The sequence below is a fragment of the Scomber japonicus genome, chromosome 15 (genome assembly GCF_027409825.1).
Source record: "Scomber japonicus isolate fScoJap1 chromosome 15, fScoJap1.pri, whole genome shotgun sequence".
In the NCBI taxonomy this organism is placed as follows: Eukaryota; Metazoa; Chordata; class Actinopteri; order Scombriformes; family Scombridae; genus Scomber; species Scomber japonicus.
In genome coordinates, this window is record NC_070592.1 from 4,929,659 (window position 1) to 4,944,316 (window position 14,658).

Below are 14,658 nucleotides of genomic sequence, written 5' to 3' on the forward strand. Positions count from 1 at the left end.
ATCTGTCCTTCCTCCCTCCTCCTTCTCTCCTCCCTTCCTTCTTTCCTTCCTCCACCCCTCTTTCTTCTTCCGTCCTTCCTTCCTTCCTTTCCTTCCTCCCTCCTTCCTTCCTGCCTGCCTTCCTTCTTTCCTCCGTCCTTCCTTCCTTTCCTTCCCTTCCTTCCTTCAATCCATCCTGCCTTCCTGCCTTCCTTCCATCCTTCCTTCCTTCCATCCTTCCTTTCAATGAGTGTCCTATAAAGGGTTAAAGGTAGTTTTTCTGTATGGAGGCTGCTTGTAAAGTGAATTCATACATTTAAGTCTTGCTGGAAACATGTGACCTTACTAACAGCTACGTACTACAGCATTGAGGAAGTCAGAGCAGTATTGTTGTGGACTCCTCACTCCCAGTTTTGATTGAATTTGTGAAACATTTGTTAAACAAATAAGAAAGGACCGGGAGGAGGAGGAGGAGGAGGGTGGTAGACGTACTGGATGTGTGTGTATACTTCATCCTCTATAGTTATCTCTGGGTTTAACCTGCTGCTGGGTTGAGAATGTGATGAGAAAATAAGCTTCTTTTTTTAAGTTTTAAGTTTTAATGTATGCTATAAAATGTGTTTGTATAGAGGGATTAATACAGGAAGCACTCTCACCCCCCTCCCCCTCCTCCCTCCCCGCTTCGCCTGCTCTGACTTCCTCTGTAGCTTCATGTTCTCCATCAGTTATACTTTACTTCCCTTCATTATTATCAGCTGAAACCTGCTTACATAAAAAGGATTAGTGAGGTTAAATAGTGAGCACACAACATCACAGCTAGCTTCGGGGGGGTTTTCCTACGTAGAGAAACATCCTGAAAACATGACTAGATAAACAACTAATTAAACTATTTCAAGAGACTTTTACTTTGAAAAGCTGAAAGCACTGACAGTGGATTTATAAAGAAGAAAATGAACTTACTGTGGCCTTTTTTAAAATCTGTAACAATGAACAAAAAAAAGTATCCTTAACTCGCTCTCACACTTGCAACTATAGAGGCCATCATACTGGTAATTATCTTAAAATCTAAAAAACCAACCAATCAGCAAAACTTCACAAATTAGAAAATAAATGTTTTTTTAACTTTACTTTGAACAATAACGAAAAAATAGGCAAAAATGTATTCAGTATCATTTGTATCAGGTGAATCTCCCTCAACTCAACTCAACTTCAACTTTATTTATAAAGCACTTTAAAACAACCACAGCTGAAACAAAGTGCTGTACATAAACACATAAAACAACACAGGAAACGTAAAAACAATTAACAGGAAATAAACACTAAGATAATTGTTTATTGTTGTTAAAACAAATTAAGAACAATGAAACAATCATTTAAACAAACAAACAAACAAACAAACAAACCGTAAAACAGTAAAACAGGAGCAGAGTCTCATGCACGGTTGAAAGCCAAGGAATAAAAATGGGTTTTAAGACTAGTTTTAAAAATCCCAATTTAAAGATTTTACATATAATAAGCTTCTATGTCAAATATTATTTTGGGTTTCAATCCATAACAGCAGGATCTCAGTGAACGTCTAAGATTTATATATTTAAATGTTTTTTATATTAGTGTTTTGGTTGGACGAGGAGCAGTTTGCACCCATATCTCAATACATGACAAGAATAGGTTGTAAAATATAGTAAAAGTTGATTAGAAAAGTAAGATTATTGCCTTCGAAATGATAGCTGCTGTAAGAGCTGGAGTTATATTACAGTCTGAGCCTCTTCATCCACAGTCCTGGTGGAGAGTCAGACCAGCAAAGACCAGATCAGATCTGTACTTACACTTCTGCATAAGAGAAGTATGGAAATAATAATCAGTGTACTATGAGAACCAGGATGGTCAAAAGGTGTGAGTGTGTAACTATGGACACTTCTCCTCCTCAATGGTCGCCATCTTGGCTCAAGTATCAGTAAAAGGGGAGGAACCAATTTTCAAATAGAAAAAGACGACTGAGGATGTTGTAACTATGGCGATCATCACTGTGTTACACTAATGTAGATTATACATGAGTTTTTAGCAGTAAGCACTAAGCATTACTATACTGCTGTCACATATCGGCTATCAGCAGGTTTATTGGGTTCATTTAACAGACTGTAATGAGTTGGTACCGCAAATGCTAAGCTAAATGCTAACACTAGTCATTTCCAAAGACCATATGTTTGATTTGAGACACTAATCTGACACAATTTGAGCACAACACAAGAAAGTACTACTAGTAGTCTGTGATTTGAGACAGCGCCGGTCTGACAGTAGACACCAAACTGATGACGATGATGATGATGATGATGATGAGTTTCTTATCTAATTACTAGGAGGTTGTAAATGATGATGGCTGAACATACTCTACTGTACTTCATACTGTATTTAGTGTTATCATTTGATGGATACAGTACTTGTATTTTTACATATTTAAATCATCTTTAATGTATTTTTTTTCTTTTTTTTATACTTTTATTTATCATCACTATATCATTTTATACATCCTGCACATGTAATAGGCCTATAAGAAACATAGTGATGCCAACTTCTTGTTTTGTCAATGTAAGTAGACATTAGGTGTGAATTAGGTGTGTCACCCCCGGTTATACAACATCATTATTATTATATTGTAGCAGTTAGTTAAAGTTAGTTAAGGTACTGTAAATAAGTCACACCTATAATAGGATTCTTTTTATTTTAAAGTGTCGTGCTTCTTCTAAACCGGTGCTTCTTATACACCAGTAAAATACAGAGAGGTTACTGGATGTAGTCACACCACGGTGCATACAGGTAGCTAATCAGGCTGAGGTTAACCAGCAGTATTTTTAACATGTGAACAAACTCAACGTGGGAAAAATTGAGTTATACATCTTCACAGAAACATGAACACAGATCATGTTGTTGACTTTGCTGAAAACAAAGAAAATTGCCATAAAGGAAGATTAATGAAGGTTTAAAGTCTGTCTGAGTTTGACATACCACAGAAACGTGTGTTGTTAACCACCCTGCCAAATTTGAATAATTAAAAAAATCGCCAAATATATGAAATTAGGCTTCAAAGTTGTGTAAAAATCAGCCTCTTTCTCTGCTACCTAACGCTGTGGGCGTGGCCACCGAGTCCGCTGAAGCCCCGCCCCCTACTAAGTGTCACCTGTCAATCAAAGTCACCACCTCTACCAGAAACATGGACGCTACGTCTGAGAGGTTTCTGCTGCTAACTCAGCGGCTAGCTCGGCGGCTAACTCGGCTGCTAGCTTGGCGGCTAGCTCAGCTAACTGGCTAACTGTAGACTGTAGTAGTAGTAGTGTGTGCTGAATGTATTTCTACCTCTACAGCAGCAGGGGGCGGGTTTATGCTAATCACTAAATCCTGAACACAGAAATGTTGAAACACAGTTTGTGAAGCCTAGCTCCACAATTCAAATCTAAATGGTTGAAATGCTTTTTACACCTTTTTTAGAATACATTTATGACCTATTTAATGTGTTTTAGAAGAAAATGTCTGAATTCACTTTACATGGTCTTTAAGGTGAATTGAACTCTTAGCCCAGACCCAACTGTTATGAGTTATATAACCATATTTGGGCTTCAGTTCAGATAAGTAAAACATTACTAGTAGTTAGCCGACCGCTAACCCAACACACTGTTTCAGGGGTGATTGTGTTTCAAATAAAAGTACATTGAAAAAGTTATTGATACTGATATATTCAAATAAACCAATATTTAATACCCTAACCCTTTTTCCCATGAGATGCCCCAAAATAGACCGCATCCTAAACACCAATGAGTCTTATCTCAATAACAACATCTACAGTACAAATTTAAATTGTTACAGATATTGAAGTCATTTTAAATTTATAGGAAAAAACTGATGATTGTATTTGATGTGACAGTCTGCTTGGCTGTATGCCATAGGTACATGTGTGTTCAAGGTTTCCAACTTCCTCAAGAGCAGCAAGTATCTCAGGAATGTTAAAAATGAAAGTCTTGTAATGTATCTTGTATCTTTTTCAGTCCGTGTTTTCTATGTTTCACCTGCCTTAAATAACTCTGTTAATATGAGACCTTTGAAATAAATAAGTGTGGTGTGTATATGTGAGGTCTAATAGCCGATTGAATGTCAAGTTATCATATCAAAACTTGAATTTCAGGTCAGTGCTGAGTAATGGTAACGCTGATCTCTTGCTCCTTTATTATCTACGACGTAACCGATAGCCGGTTCAACTATAGCTACGCATAGAGACCAAGTAACCCAGCGCTCCCTTTTTTATTTGCTATGTGACTCCAGATAAAAAAAGGTCATGGTTTATTATTTGCTCTGTAAGCATAGATTTAAAAAGAAAAAAAAAGAAGAAGTTTGCATCTCACTCCACTCTCACTGCCTTTTCCCTGGATTTTACTGCTAGCTCATTAACCCTTTATAGGACACTCATTGAAAGGAAGGGAGGAAGGAAGGAAGGAAGGAAGGAAGGAAGGAAGGATGGAAGGAAGGAAGGATGGAAGGATGGAAGGAAGGAGGAAGAAAAGGAAGGAAGATGGAGGAAAGAAGGAAGGAAGGAAGGAAGGTAGGGGGGAGGAAAGAAAGAGAGAAGGAGGGAGGGAGGAAGGGAAGAAAGAAGGAAGGAAAGGAAGGAAGAAGAAAGGGGGGGATGGAGGAAGGAAAGAAGGAAAGGAGGAGAGAAGGAGGGAGTGAGGAAGGAACAGATGGAAGTAAGGAAAGGAAGGAAGAAAGGACAGAGGAAGGAAAGAAGGAAGGGAGGAGAGAAGGAGGGAGAGAGGAAGGACAGATGGAAGGAAGGAAAGGAAGGAAGGACGGAGGAAATAAGGAACGAGGGAGGGAGAAAGGAAAAGAGGAAGGGAAGAAAGAAGGCAGGGAGGAAGGAAAGGAAGGAAAGAAGGGAGGAAGGAAGGAAGGAAGGAAGGAAGGAAGGAGGAAAGGAAGGAAGGAAGGAAGGAAGGAAGGATAATTTTGGGATATTTACAGAAGTAACCAAATATAATTATTTGCCCAATAAAGGGTTAAGCACAGTTGAACTCTGAAGCAGCTACTATGTTCAGTTATTGGAGAGGCAGGCAGAAGCTGCAGCGCTTCCGTCTAAGCTTAAAGGATTTAGACTTGCTGCTGAGCAGAGGTAATGTGATCTCTCTCCCCCCCCCAGCCCCCCCCCCCCCCCCCCCCCCCCCCCCAAGCCGATAGTAACTCTGATCTAACCCCCGTTCCTCTCTTCCTCTCCAGCATGTCATCCAACTCCACGGCCGATAATGAGTGTGCGGCGGGACGACAACCTGTGCAGTAAGGGACACCACTGCCACTCTTGTCTCTTTATCATCTCTCTCTCTCTGTCTCTCTCTCTCTCTCTCTCTCTCCGTCTCTCTGTCTCTGTCTCTCTCTTTCTCTCTCTCCCTCTGTCTCTCTCTTTAGCAGATCTTTCTCTTCTTCTTTTTAATGTTTAAATCAGAGGTGTCAAACTCATTTTCATTCAAGGGCCACATACAGACCAATTTGATTTCATGTGGGCCGGATCATTAAAAAGATGGAGGGAAGGAAATAAGAAGGGAAGGAAGGAAAGACAGGCAAAAGGAAGGAGGGAAAAAAGGTAGGAAAGACAGATGGAAGGAATGACAGAAGGAAGGAAGGAAGGAAGGGAGGAAGGAAAGAAAGACAGGCAAAAGGAAAGAGGGAATAAAGGTAAGAAAGACAGATGGAAGGAAGGACCCAAGGAAGAGAGGTAGGAAGGACAGGTGGAAGGAAGGAAGGAAGGAAGGAAGGAAAGGAAGAAAGGAAGGGAAGGAAGGAAATAAGAAGGGAAGGAAGGAAAGACAGGCAAAAGGAAGGAAGGAAGGAAGGGAGGAAGGGAAGGAAGGGAGGAAGGAAGGAAGAAGGGAAAGTGGGCCGGATGCACCCCTCGGTGGGCTGGTTGTGGCCCACGGGCCGCATGTTTGACCCCCCTGGTTTAAATCATAGGTTTACTGTTATTTTCTAGCTTTTGGCATTCAACAGCTTGCACTTTTTTCAATATTTCAGGTGGTTAATATTACTTTCTGTTTCAACTGTGCAATAAATGTTTCACTTTCAAAAGTCTCATTTAGCAATAACACACTCAGGTATATTATCAGTCCTGACAGCACAAATACTGCTCTCAACATTACTAGCTTTTCATTTTATTTCCTATTTTTCATACCTACCTATTTATCTTACCCTAACTCTACCCATCATGGGACTAATAATAAAGGATTATTTTATCTACTTAATCCTTAAAAACTCCTAAAATATGACTGATATAAATCAACAAAACACACGTTATCTCATTCTGGCTATAAATAGCACATCAGCTGACAAACCTGAGTAATGATTCCTAATCAGTGAGTGAAGACAAGATGACAGTGTCTTGGTATTAAGTGAGCAGTATCTTATATCTTATAGTCTTTTCATTTATTTAACCCTCCTGTTGTCCTCGCGTCAAGGAAGGAAGGGAGGAAGAAGGAAGGAAAAGAGGGAGGAAGGAAGGAAGGAAAGGAGGGAGGAAGGATGGAAGGAAGGAAGGGAGGAAGGAAGGGAGGAAAGGAAATAAGGAAGGGAGGAAGGAAAGGAAGGAAAGGGGGTAGGAGAGGGAGGACAGAGGAAAGAAGGAAGGACGGAAGGTAGGGGGCAGGAAAGAAAGGGAGAAGGAGGGAGGGAGGGAGGGAGGGAGGAAGGAAGGAAGGAAGGAAGGGAGGAAGGAAGGAAAGGAGGAAGGAAGGATGGAAGAAGGAAGGAGGGGTCCTCCCCTCCTTCCTTCTTCCAAGGAGGGAGGACAGAAGGAAGGAAGGAAAGCATGGAGGAAGGAAGGAAGGAAGGAAGGAAGGAAAGAAGGAAGGAACGAACAGTCAAAACAGACGGGGTGAATTTGACCCGGGTGACAGGAAGGTTAACTACTGAATTATTGATCCCGTCTGTTTTGACTGTTCCTTCCTGCCTTCCTTCTTTCCATCTGTCCTTCCTCTCTCCTTCTCTCTTTCTTTCCTTCTTCTCTCTTTCCTCCCTTCCTTCTTTCCTTCCTCCATCCCCCTTTCTTCTTTCCTCCCTCCCTCCTACCTTCTTTCCTTCCTTACTTCTTTCCTCTGTCCTTCCTTCATCCCTTTCTTCTTTCCTCTGTCCTTCTTTCCTTCCTTCCTCCCACCTTCTTTCCTTTCTCCCTTCCTTCCTCCCTTCCTCCATCCCCCTTTCATCCTTCTGTCGTTCCTTCCTCTCTCTCTCCTTCCTTCCTTCCTCCCTGCCTTATTTCCTTTACTCCCTTCCTTCCTTCTTTCCTTTACTCCTTTCCTTCTCTCCTTCCTCCCTCCCTCCCTCCTTTTCTTCCTTCTTCCTCCCTTCCTTCCTTGACTCGAACACACACAGGAAGGTTAACTACTGAATTATTGCTCGTAGCGTTTAATATTGTCCCATGTAACTTAACTGGGAGGTTGGAGTGAGTGTGTGTGTTTGATTGCGCAATCAGATATGTTGGGATAACTGCTGAGTCACCGATACTGCGGGGGGGGAACGTTGTGATCACAAAGCTAACTATTACGTAATCATGATCTGGAAAGGTCAACAATAATGAAAAAAGAAAGACATGAGCATTAATTTGCTGGAGCTGAGTGTAATGTTTGATATGACTGTTAAACATTATCTAAAGCAGTCAGTGGTTTCTATTTAATACTGTGCTGTATGAAATCAAGCTATAGAGCAGGGGTGTCAAACATAAGGCCCGTGGACCAGATCCGGCCCGCCAAGGGGTCCAATCTAGCCTGCTTTCCTTCCTACCTTCCTTTCATCTGTCCTTCCTACCTTCCTATTTTCCTTTCTTCGTTCCTTCCTTCCTCCCTTTCTTCCTTCTGTCCTTCCTCCCTTTCTTCCTTCTGTCCTCCCTCCCTTTCTTCCTTCGTTCCTTCCTTCCTTCCTTCCATCTGTCCTTCCTACCTTCCTATTTTCCTTTCTTCGTTCCTTCCTTCCTCCCTTTCTTCCTTCGTTCCTTCCTTCCTTTCTTCCTTCCTTCCTTCCATCTGTCCTTCCTACCTTCCTATTTTCCTTTCTTCGTTCCTTCCTTCTGTCCTTCCTCCCTTTCTTCCATCTGTCTTTCCTACCTTCTTTTTTTCCCTTTCTTCGTTCCTTCCTTTCTTCCATCTGTCCTTCCTACCTTCCTTTTATCCTTTCTTTGTTCCTTCCTTCCTTCCATCTGTCCTTCCTACCTTCCTATTTTCCTTTCTTTGTTCCTTCCTTCCTTCCATCCATCTGTCCTTCCTACCTTCCTATTTATCCTTTCTTCGTTCCTTCCTTCCTCCCTTTCTTCCTTCTGTCCTTCCTCCCTTTCTTCCTTCCATCTGTTTTTCCTACCTTCCTATTTTCCTTTCTTCGTTCCTTCCTTCCATCTGTCCTTCCTCCCTTTCTTCCTTCCATCTGTCTTTCCTACCTTCCTATTTTCCTTTCTTCGTTCCTTCCTTCCTTCCTTTCTTCCTTCCATCTGTCCTTCCTCCCTTTCTTCCTTCCGTCTTTCCTTCCATCTGTCCTTCCTACCTTCCTATTTTCCTTTCTTCGTTCCTTCCTCCCTTTCTTCCTTCCATCTGTCCTTCCTACCTTCCTTTTATCCTTTCTTTGTTCCTTCTGTCCTTCCTTCCATCTGTCCTTCCTCACTTCCTTCCTTCTGTCCTTCCATCCATCTGTCCTTCCTACCATTCTTCCTTCCATCTGTCTTTCCTACCTTTCTTTCCTTCCCTTCTTATTTTGTTCCTTTCTTCCCTCCTTCCTTCCTTCCCTCCTTCTTTTTAATGATCCGGCCCACATGAGATCAAATTGGTCTGTATGTGGCCCTCGAATGAAAATGAGTTTGACACCTCTGCTCTAGAGACTCAAAATCATCTGACAGAGCTTCATGTTTAACTGGATTAACTATTAATAATAATTATGTTAGTTTTCCAGGAAGAAACTCTTTGTTTGTTAAATTTAACATAAGCAGATAAGAATAGGTGCAACATATTTACACATGTTTATTTCTTGTTTGTTTTTTAACCTAAGATGTTTTTTTAGGGCAAGGGTGTATTTAAGTTCAAGCTCAAAGCTTTTAACATTACTTCCTTCCTTCCTTCCATTCATGTCCTTCCCTCCTTCCTTCCTTCCTTTCATCTGTCCTCAGTCCCTTTCTTCCATATTTCCGTCCTGTCTTCTTTTTCTTCCGTCCTTCCTTTCCTCCTTCCTTCCTTCCATTCATGTCCTTCCCTCCTTCCTTCCTTCCTTCCTTCCTTCCATCTGTCCTCAGTCCCTTTCTTCCATATTTCCGTCCTGTTTTCTTTTTCTTCCATCCTTCCTTTCCTCCTTCCTTCCTTCCATTCATCTGTCCTTCCTTCCTTCCATCTGTCCTCAGTCCTTTTCTTTCATATTTCCGTCCTGTTTTCTTTTTCTTCCATCCTTCCTTTCCTCCTTCCTTCCTTCCATTCATGTCCTTCCCTCCTTCCTTCCTTCCATCTGTCCTCAGTCCTTTTCTTTCATATTTCCGTCCTGTTTTCTTTTTCTTCCGTCCTTCCTTTCCTCCTTCCTTCCTTCCATTCATGTCCTTCCCTCCTTCCTTCCTTCCTTCCATCTGTCCTCAGTCCTTTTCTTCCATATTTCCGTCCTGTTTTCTTTTTCTTCCGTCCTTCCTTTCCTCCTTCCTTCCTTCCATTCATCTGTCCTTCCTTCCTCCCTTCCTTCCATCTGTCCTCAGTCCCTTTCTTCCATATTTCTGTCCTGTTTTCTTTTTCTTCCGTCCTTCCTTTCCTCCTTCCTTCCTTCCATCTGTCCTCAGTCCTTTTCTTTCATATTTCCGTCCTGTTTTCTTTTTCTTCCATCCTTCCTTTCCTCCTTCCTTCCTTCCATTCATCTGTCCTTCCTTCCTTCCATCTGTCCTCAGTCCTTTTCTTTCATATTTCCGTCCTGTTTTCTTTTTCTTCCATCCTTCCTTTCCTCCTTCCTTCCTTCCATTCATGTCCTTCCCTCCTTCCTTCCTTCCTTCCATCTGTCCTCAGTCCTTTTCTTCCATATTTCCGTCCTGTTTTCTTTTTCTTCCGTCCTTCCTTTCCTCCTTCCTTCCTTCCATTCATGTCCTTCCCTCCTTCCATCTGTCCTCAGTCCTTTTCTTCCATATTTCCGTCCTGTTTTCTTTTTCTTCCGTCCTTCCTTTCCTCCTTCCTTCCTTCCGTTCGTCTGTCCTTCCTTTCTTCCTTCCTTCCATCTGTCCTCAGTCCCTTTCTTCCATCTTTCCCTCCTGTCTTCTTTTCCTTCCGTCCTTCCTTCCCTCGATTCGTCTGTCCTTCCTTCCTTCCTTTATTCCATCTTTCCTCACTCCCTTTCTTGCAGCTTTCCCTCCTGTCTTTTTTTCCTTTCTTCCTTTCTTCCATCCTTTTAATGGCCCGGCCCATATCAGATCATAAATGGGCCTTGAATGAAAATGAGTTTGACCCTCCTGCTTTATTTTTTAACTGGGGATTAATGGGTGCAACATATTTACACATGTTTATTTCTTGTTTGTTTTTTAACCTAAGATGTTTTTTTAGGGCAGAGTTGTTTTTTTTAAGTTCAAGCTCAAAGCTCAAAGCTCAAAGCCTTCAATGACAATGACATGAAAAATGGTTTTTGCCTTTTCTCTTCCATCTCCCACCCTACTTAAGAATGTGCCAGAACCAGAGCGCCATGTTTACACAGACCAGTGCTTTTATATATTCAAGTTTCCTCCTTTGGCACAAGTCTCACTCTATTTAAACTGCTGAAGGCTTGATGGCCACTTCTGTACAGTAGTTATGTTGTAAAAAGGGTGTGTGTATGTATGTGTGTGTGTGTGTGTGTGTGTGTGTGTGTGTCGTATGAAAAGGAAGGAAGGAAGGAAGGAAAAGAAGACAGGGAGGAAGGGAAGAGGAAAGGTAGGAAGGACAGACGGAAGGAAGGAAGGAAGGAAGAAGGAGCTTGTGTGTGTGTGTGTGTGTGTGTGTGTGTGTGTGTGTGTGTGTGTGGTATGAAAAGCTGCCAGTGAAAGGTCAATATGGAGGATTATGGAGGATTATGAAATCAAAGCCATAAATAAATTAAAACTGAGAGAGAAATGAAAAAGAAGTAGTAATGATTGCTAGTTAAATAACGTTTAATCACACAAAAAACAACCTTATTCTATATTTCATAGTCAGATAAAAGGTTTTTGGGAGTGGTTTGGAAACATTGTGGACAACCGGTTCACCGACCTTTACAACCACACACACACACGTAATTGAAGGTATCATTGATCTCTGAATCTTTTTATTCTCTGGATGTCACAATGCTTGACTCATCCAAGTGTGCTGCTGCTGGCTGGCTGGCTGGCTGGCTGGCTGGCTGGAGCCGTTCCTACTGTCTAATTCACTGGATAATTGTGTTATGTTGACAATGTGACAACAATGCAGCGGCACAAGATCCCTTTCAGCCAAGTGAGGCAAAGGCGAGCGGGGCCCTGCAATGACACCACAATGACAAGATATGGAGAGAAGATAAATGCTGTCTGTAGTCTTCATTATGAGACTGATAAAATAAAGAATTAAAGATATTTATACGGCTATAATGAGAAGAATAGGATCATGTATGTATGTATGCAGGGGTATCTGCATATTTTTAAAGTATAAATTTAATGACTTTTAAGACCTTTTTAAATCATCTTTAAAGTAAAAATAATCCCATTGCTCCTTCTTATATTAACCCTTTATAGGACACTCATTGAAAGGAAGGGAGGAAGGGAGGAAGGAAGGAAGGGAAGGAAGGAGGGAGGGAGGAAGGAAAGGAAGGAAGGACGGAGGAAAGAAGGTAGGGGGGAGGAAAGAAACAGAGAAGGAAGGAGGGAGGAAGAAAGAAGGAAGGAAGGAAGAAGAAAGGGGGATGGAGGGGGGAAGGGAGGAGAGAAGGAGGGAGGGAGGAAGAACAGATGGAAGTAAGGAAAGGAAGGAAGGAAGGACGGAGGAAGGAAAGAAGGAGGGAGGGAGGAAGGACAGATGGAAGGAAGGAAAGGAAGGAAGGACGGAGGAAATAAGGAACGAGGGAGGGAGAAAAGAAAAGAGGAAGGGAAGAAAGAAGGCAGGGAGGAAAGAAGGAAGGAAGGAAGGAAGGAAGTATATTTTGGGATATTTACAGAAGTTACCAAATATAATTAAGTTACTGCAGTAATAGTCCATTTAAAGACTTTTTAAGGGTCTGCTGGGACCCTGGTATGACTTGATTATGAGAGGATTAGTAGTTTCTGCAGTTCATAGTTGAATAAAATTATCAGATTTAAGAACATATCGTTATTTTCTTTGACATATCAGTTGTGTCAAGTTGTCAGGAGGCTTTTTATCAACATATGAACACAGTACAGTAGTAAAAAGGGGGAGGGGATGGGGGAGTGGGGGGTTGGTCTAATGTGAAGATGTAAAGAGAGAACATCCTGTCATTACTGCAGAGGTGCAACACTTTTAACAGTTTAACAGTTTTAATCCTATCAAAGTGCTCTAAAGGCAGGCGCTGAAACCAAACAGGGTAATTTTGTGAGTTTCTGTGTATTTGAGACACACACACACACACACACACACACGCCGCACTACTTACTGTCCTAGCTCAAGTAGAAGAAACACACGGGGGGGGTCGGACCTGTGACATTTCAGCTGTGTGATGTTTTTTCTCTCTCATCAGACCAACTTGTCACTTAGCACACGATGTTTCAACTCTTCTTAGATCTGACATTTATACATGAACCCCAACTCCTCTCTTCCCTCTCTCTCTCTCCCTCTCTCTCTCTCTCTCCCCTCGCTCTCTCAGTAATCCGGGTGCATCAGCAGGCGGTGATCATCGTCCCTACCCTGCTCCTTTTCTCCACTCTGATCACTTTACTGGTCCTGTTCATCAAGAGGTTTTGTCCCGGAAAGAAGAGGACGCAGACCACCGCCCCTAAACGCTACCACAGCTCGACACACAGGCACACACAGAGGCACAGCAATAGGAATCACCTGCAGGGTATCGATGGTGAGCGAGCGTGCTTCAGTCATTTACTTTGTGTTTAAACTGTTTAACCCTTAAAACAGGCAACGTGCACCAGGAGATACAGACTCTTTAACCTTCCTGTCATCCTCCCGGGTCCTTCCTCTGTGCTTCCTTCCTTCCTTCCTTCCTCTGTCCTTCCTTCCATCATCTGTCCTTCCTTCTTCTTCCTCCCTCTTTCCTTCTTCCTCCCTCCTTTCCTTCCTCCTCCCTCCCTCCCTTCCTTCCATCCTTCCTCCTCCCTCCTCCCTCCCTCCCTTCCTTCTTCCTCCCTCCTTCCTTTCCTTCCTTCTTCCTCCCTTCCTTACTTTAGGTGCAAATGACATAACTAGTAAGGCCTGTTTAAGGGTTAAAAAGACGACTTCTGAACACACATAAAGCAAAAAAAGTTAGATTTGACCACAATCAAAGCATTTTATACTGATTTTTATGTTATTCCTGTCATATTTTATACAGTAAGAGTATTGTAACATAATTTTCTGCTTTCTATCTCTCTCTCTTTGTCTCTCGCTCTCTCTCTCTCTGTTTAGCACCACCTGGGATAAACCCACTGGAACATGAGGAGCTGCCGATGTCAGTTCAACAGGTGCAGCGCAGTGTGGTGCCCACTCCTGCTGCAGTACCACAGATGTCCAGAGAGAGGCATCGTGGAGCCTTCAGCCAGATCACTGCCCTGCCACTGTCATTTTCCATCAAACCTAATAATACAGTCACCCTGTACAGAGCACGCATGGATAACAAGGATGTCGTCCTCAGGGTGCTGAAAGGTAAACTGAGCTGTACCAGACTGGCAGCTGCTACATGTAACTGAAATAGTGCAAATAGTGCAGCTAAATGCAGCTGAATTAGTGAAATAGTACAACAGAAATAGTGACAATAGTGCAGCTAAATGCAGCTTTATTAGTGCAATTAGTGCAACTGAAATAGTGCAAATAGTGTAGCTAAATGCAGCTGAATTCGTGCAAATAGTGCAACTGAATTTGTGCAAATAGTGCAGCTAAATGCAGCTGAATTAGTGCAAATAGTGTAGCTAAATGCAGCTGAATTAGTGCAAATAGTGTAGCTAAATGCAGCTGAATTAGTGCAAATAGTGCAACTAAAAAAGTGCAAATAGTGCAACTAAATGCAGCTGAATTAGTGCAAATAGTGCAGCTGAAAAAGTGCAAATAGTGCAACTAAAAAAGTGCAAATAGTGCAACTAAATGCAGCTGAATTAGTGCAAATAGTGCAACTGAAAAAGTGCAAATAGTGCAACTAAATGCAGCTGAATTAGTGCAAATAGTGCAACTGAAAAAGTGCAAATAGTGCAACTAAATGCAGCTGAAAAAGTGCAAATAGTGCAGCTAAATGCAGCTGAAAAAGTGCAAATAGTGCAGCTGAATTAGTGCACCTAAGATAGTAGAGTTTTATGCTGTTTTATACACATTAAATTGAAGCATTTTTCAAGGACTTCCCAAGTTGAAAAGTGATAATTGTGTTGATGGCACAAACATATATACAAATATTCAATAGTGTGTGATTAATAACTGTGTTGCTGAAGAAGAGACAACTGCTCATAGTAACTTCCACAAACCTCTTCCACAGATACAGCAAACAGCAGTGAGCAGCAGCACTTCCTGGGTTTTGCCTCCT

At 41.9% G+C, this 14,658-nt stretch overlaps 1 protein-coding gene across 1 annotated transcript in view; it reads left to right on the plus strand.

Moving 5' to 3' along the window:
- The first annotated feature begins 5,052 nt into the window (after positions 1 to 5,052).
- LOC128373834 (tyrosine-protein kinase STYK1-like) overlaps positions 5,053 to 14,658 on the plus strand; it is a 15,427-nt gene continuing 5,821 nt past the window's right edge. Inside the window, 5 exon segments of the mRNA XM_053334029.1 lie at positions 5,053 to 5,134; positions 5,239 to 5,295; positions 12,808 to 13,011; positions 13,557 to 13,793; positions 14,611 to 14,658. The exon segment at positions 14,611 to 14,658 is cut by the window's right edge and continues 134 nt beyond it. Coding sequence (XP_053190004.1) covers positions 5,053 to 5,134; positions 5,239 to 5,295; positions 12,808 to 13,011; positions 13,557 to 13,793; positions 14,611 to 14,658 — 628 coding nt within the window.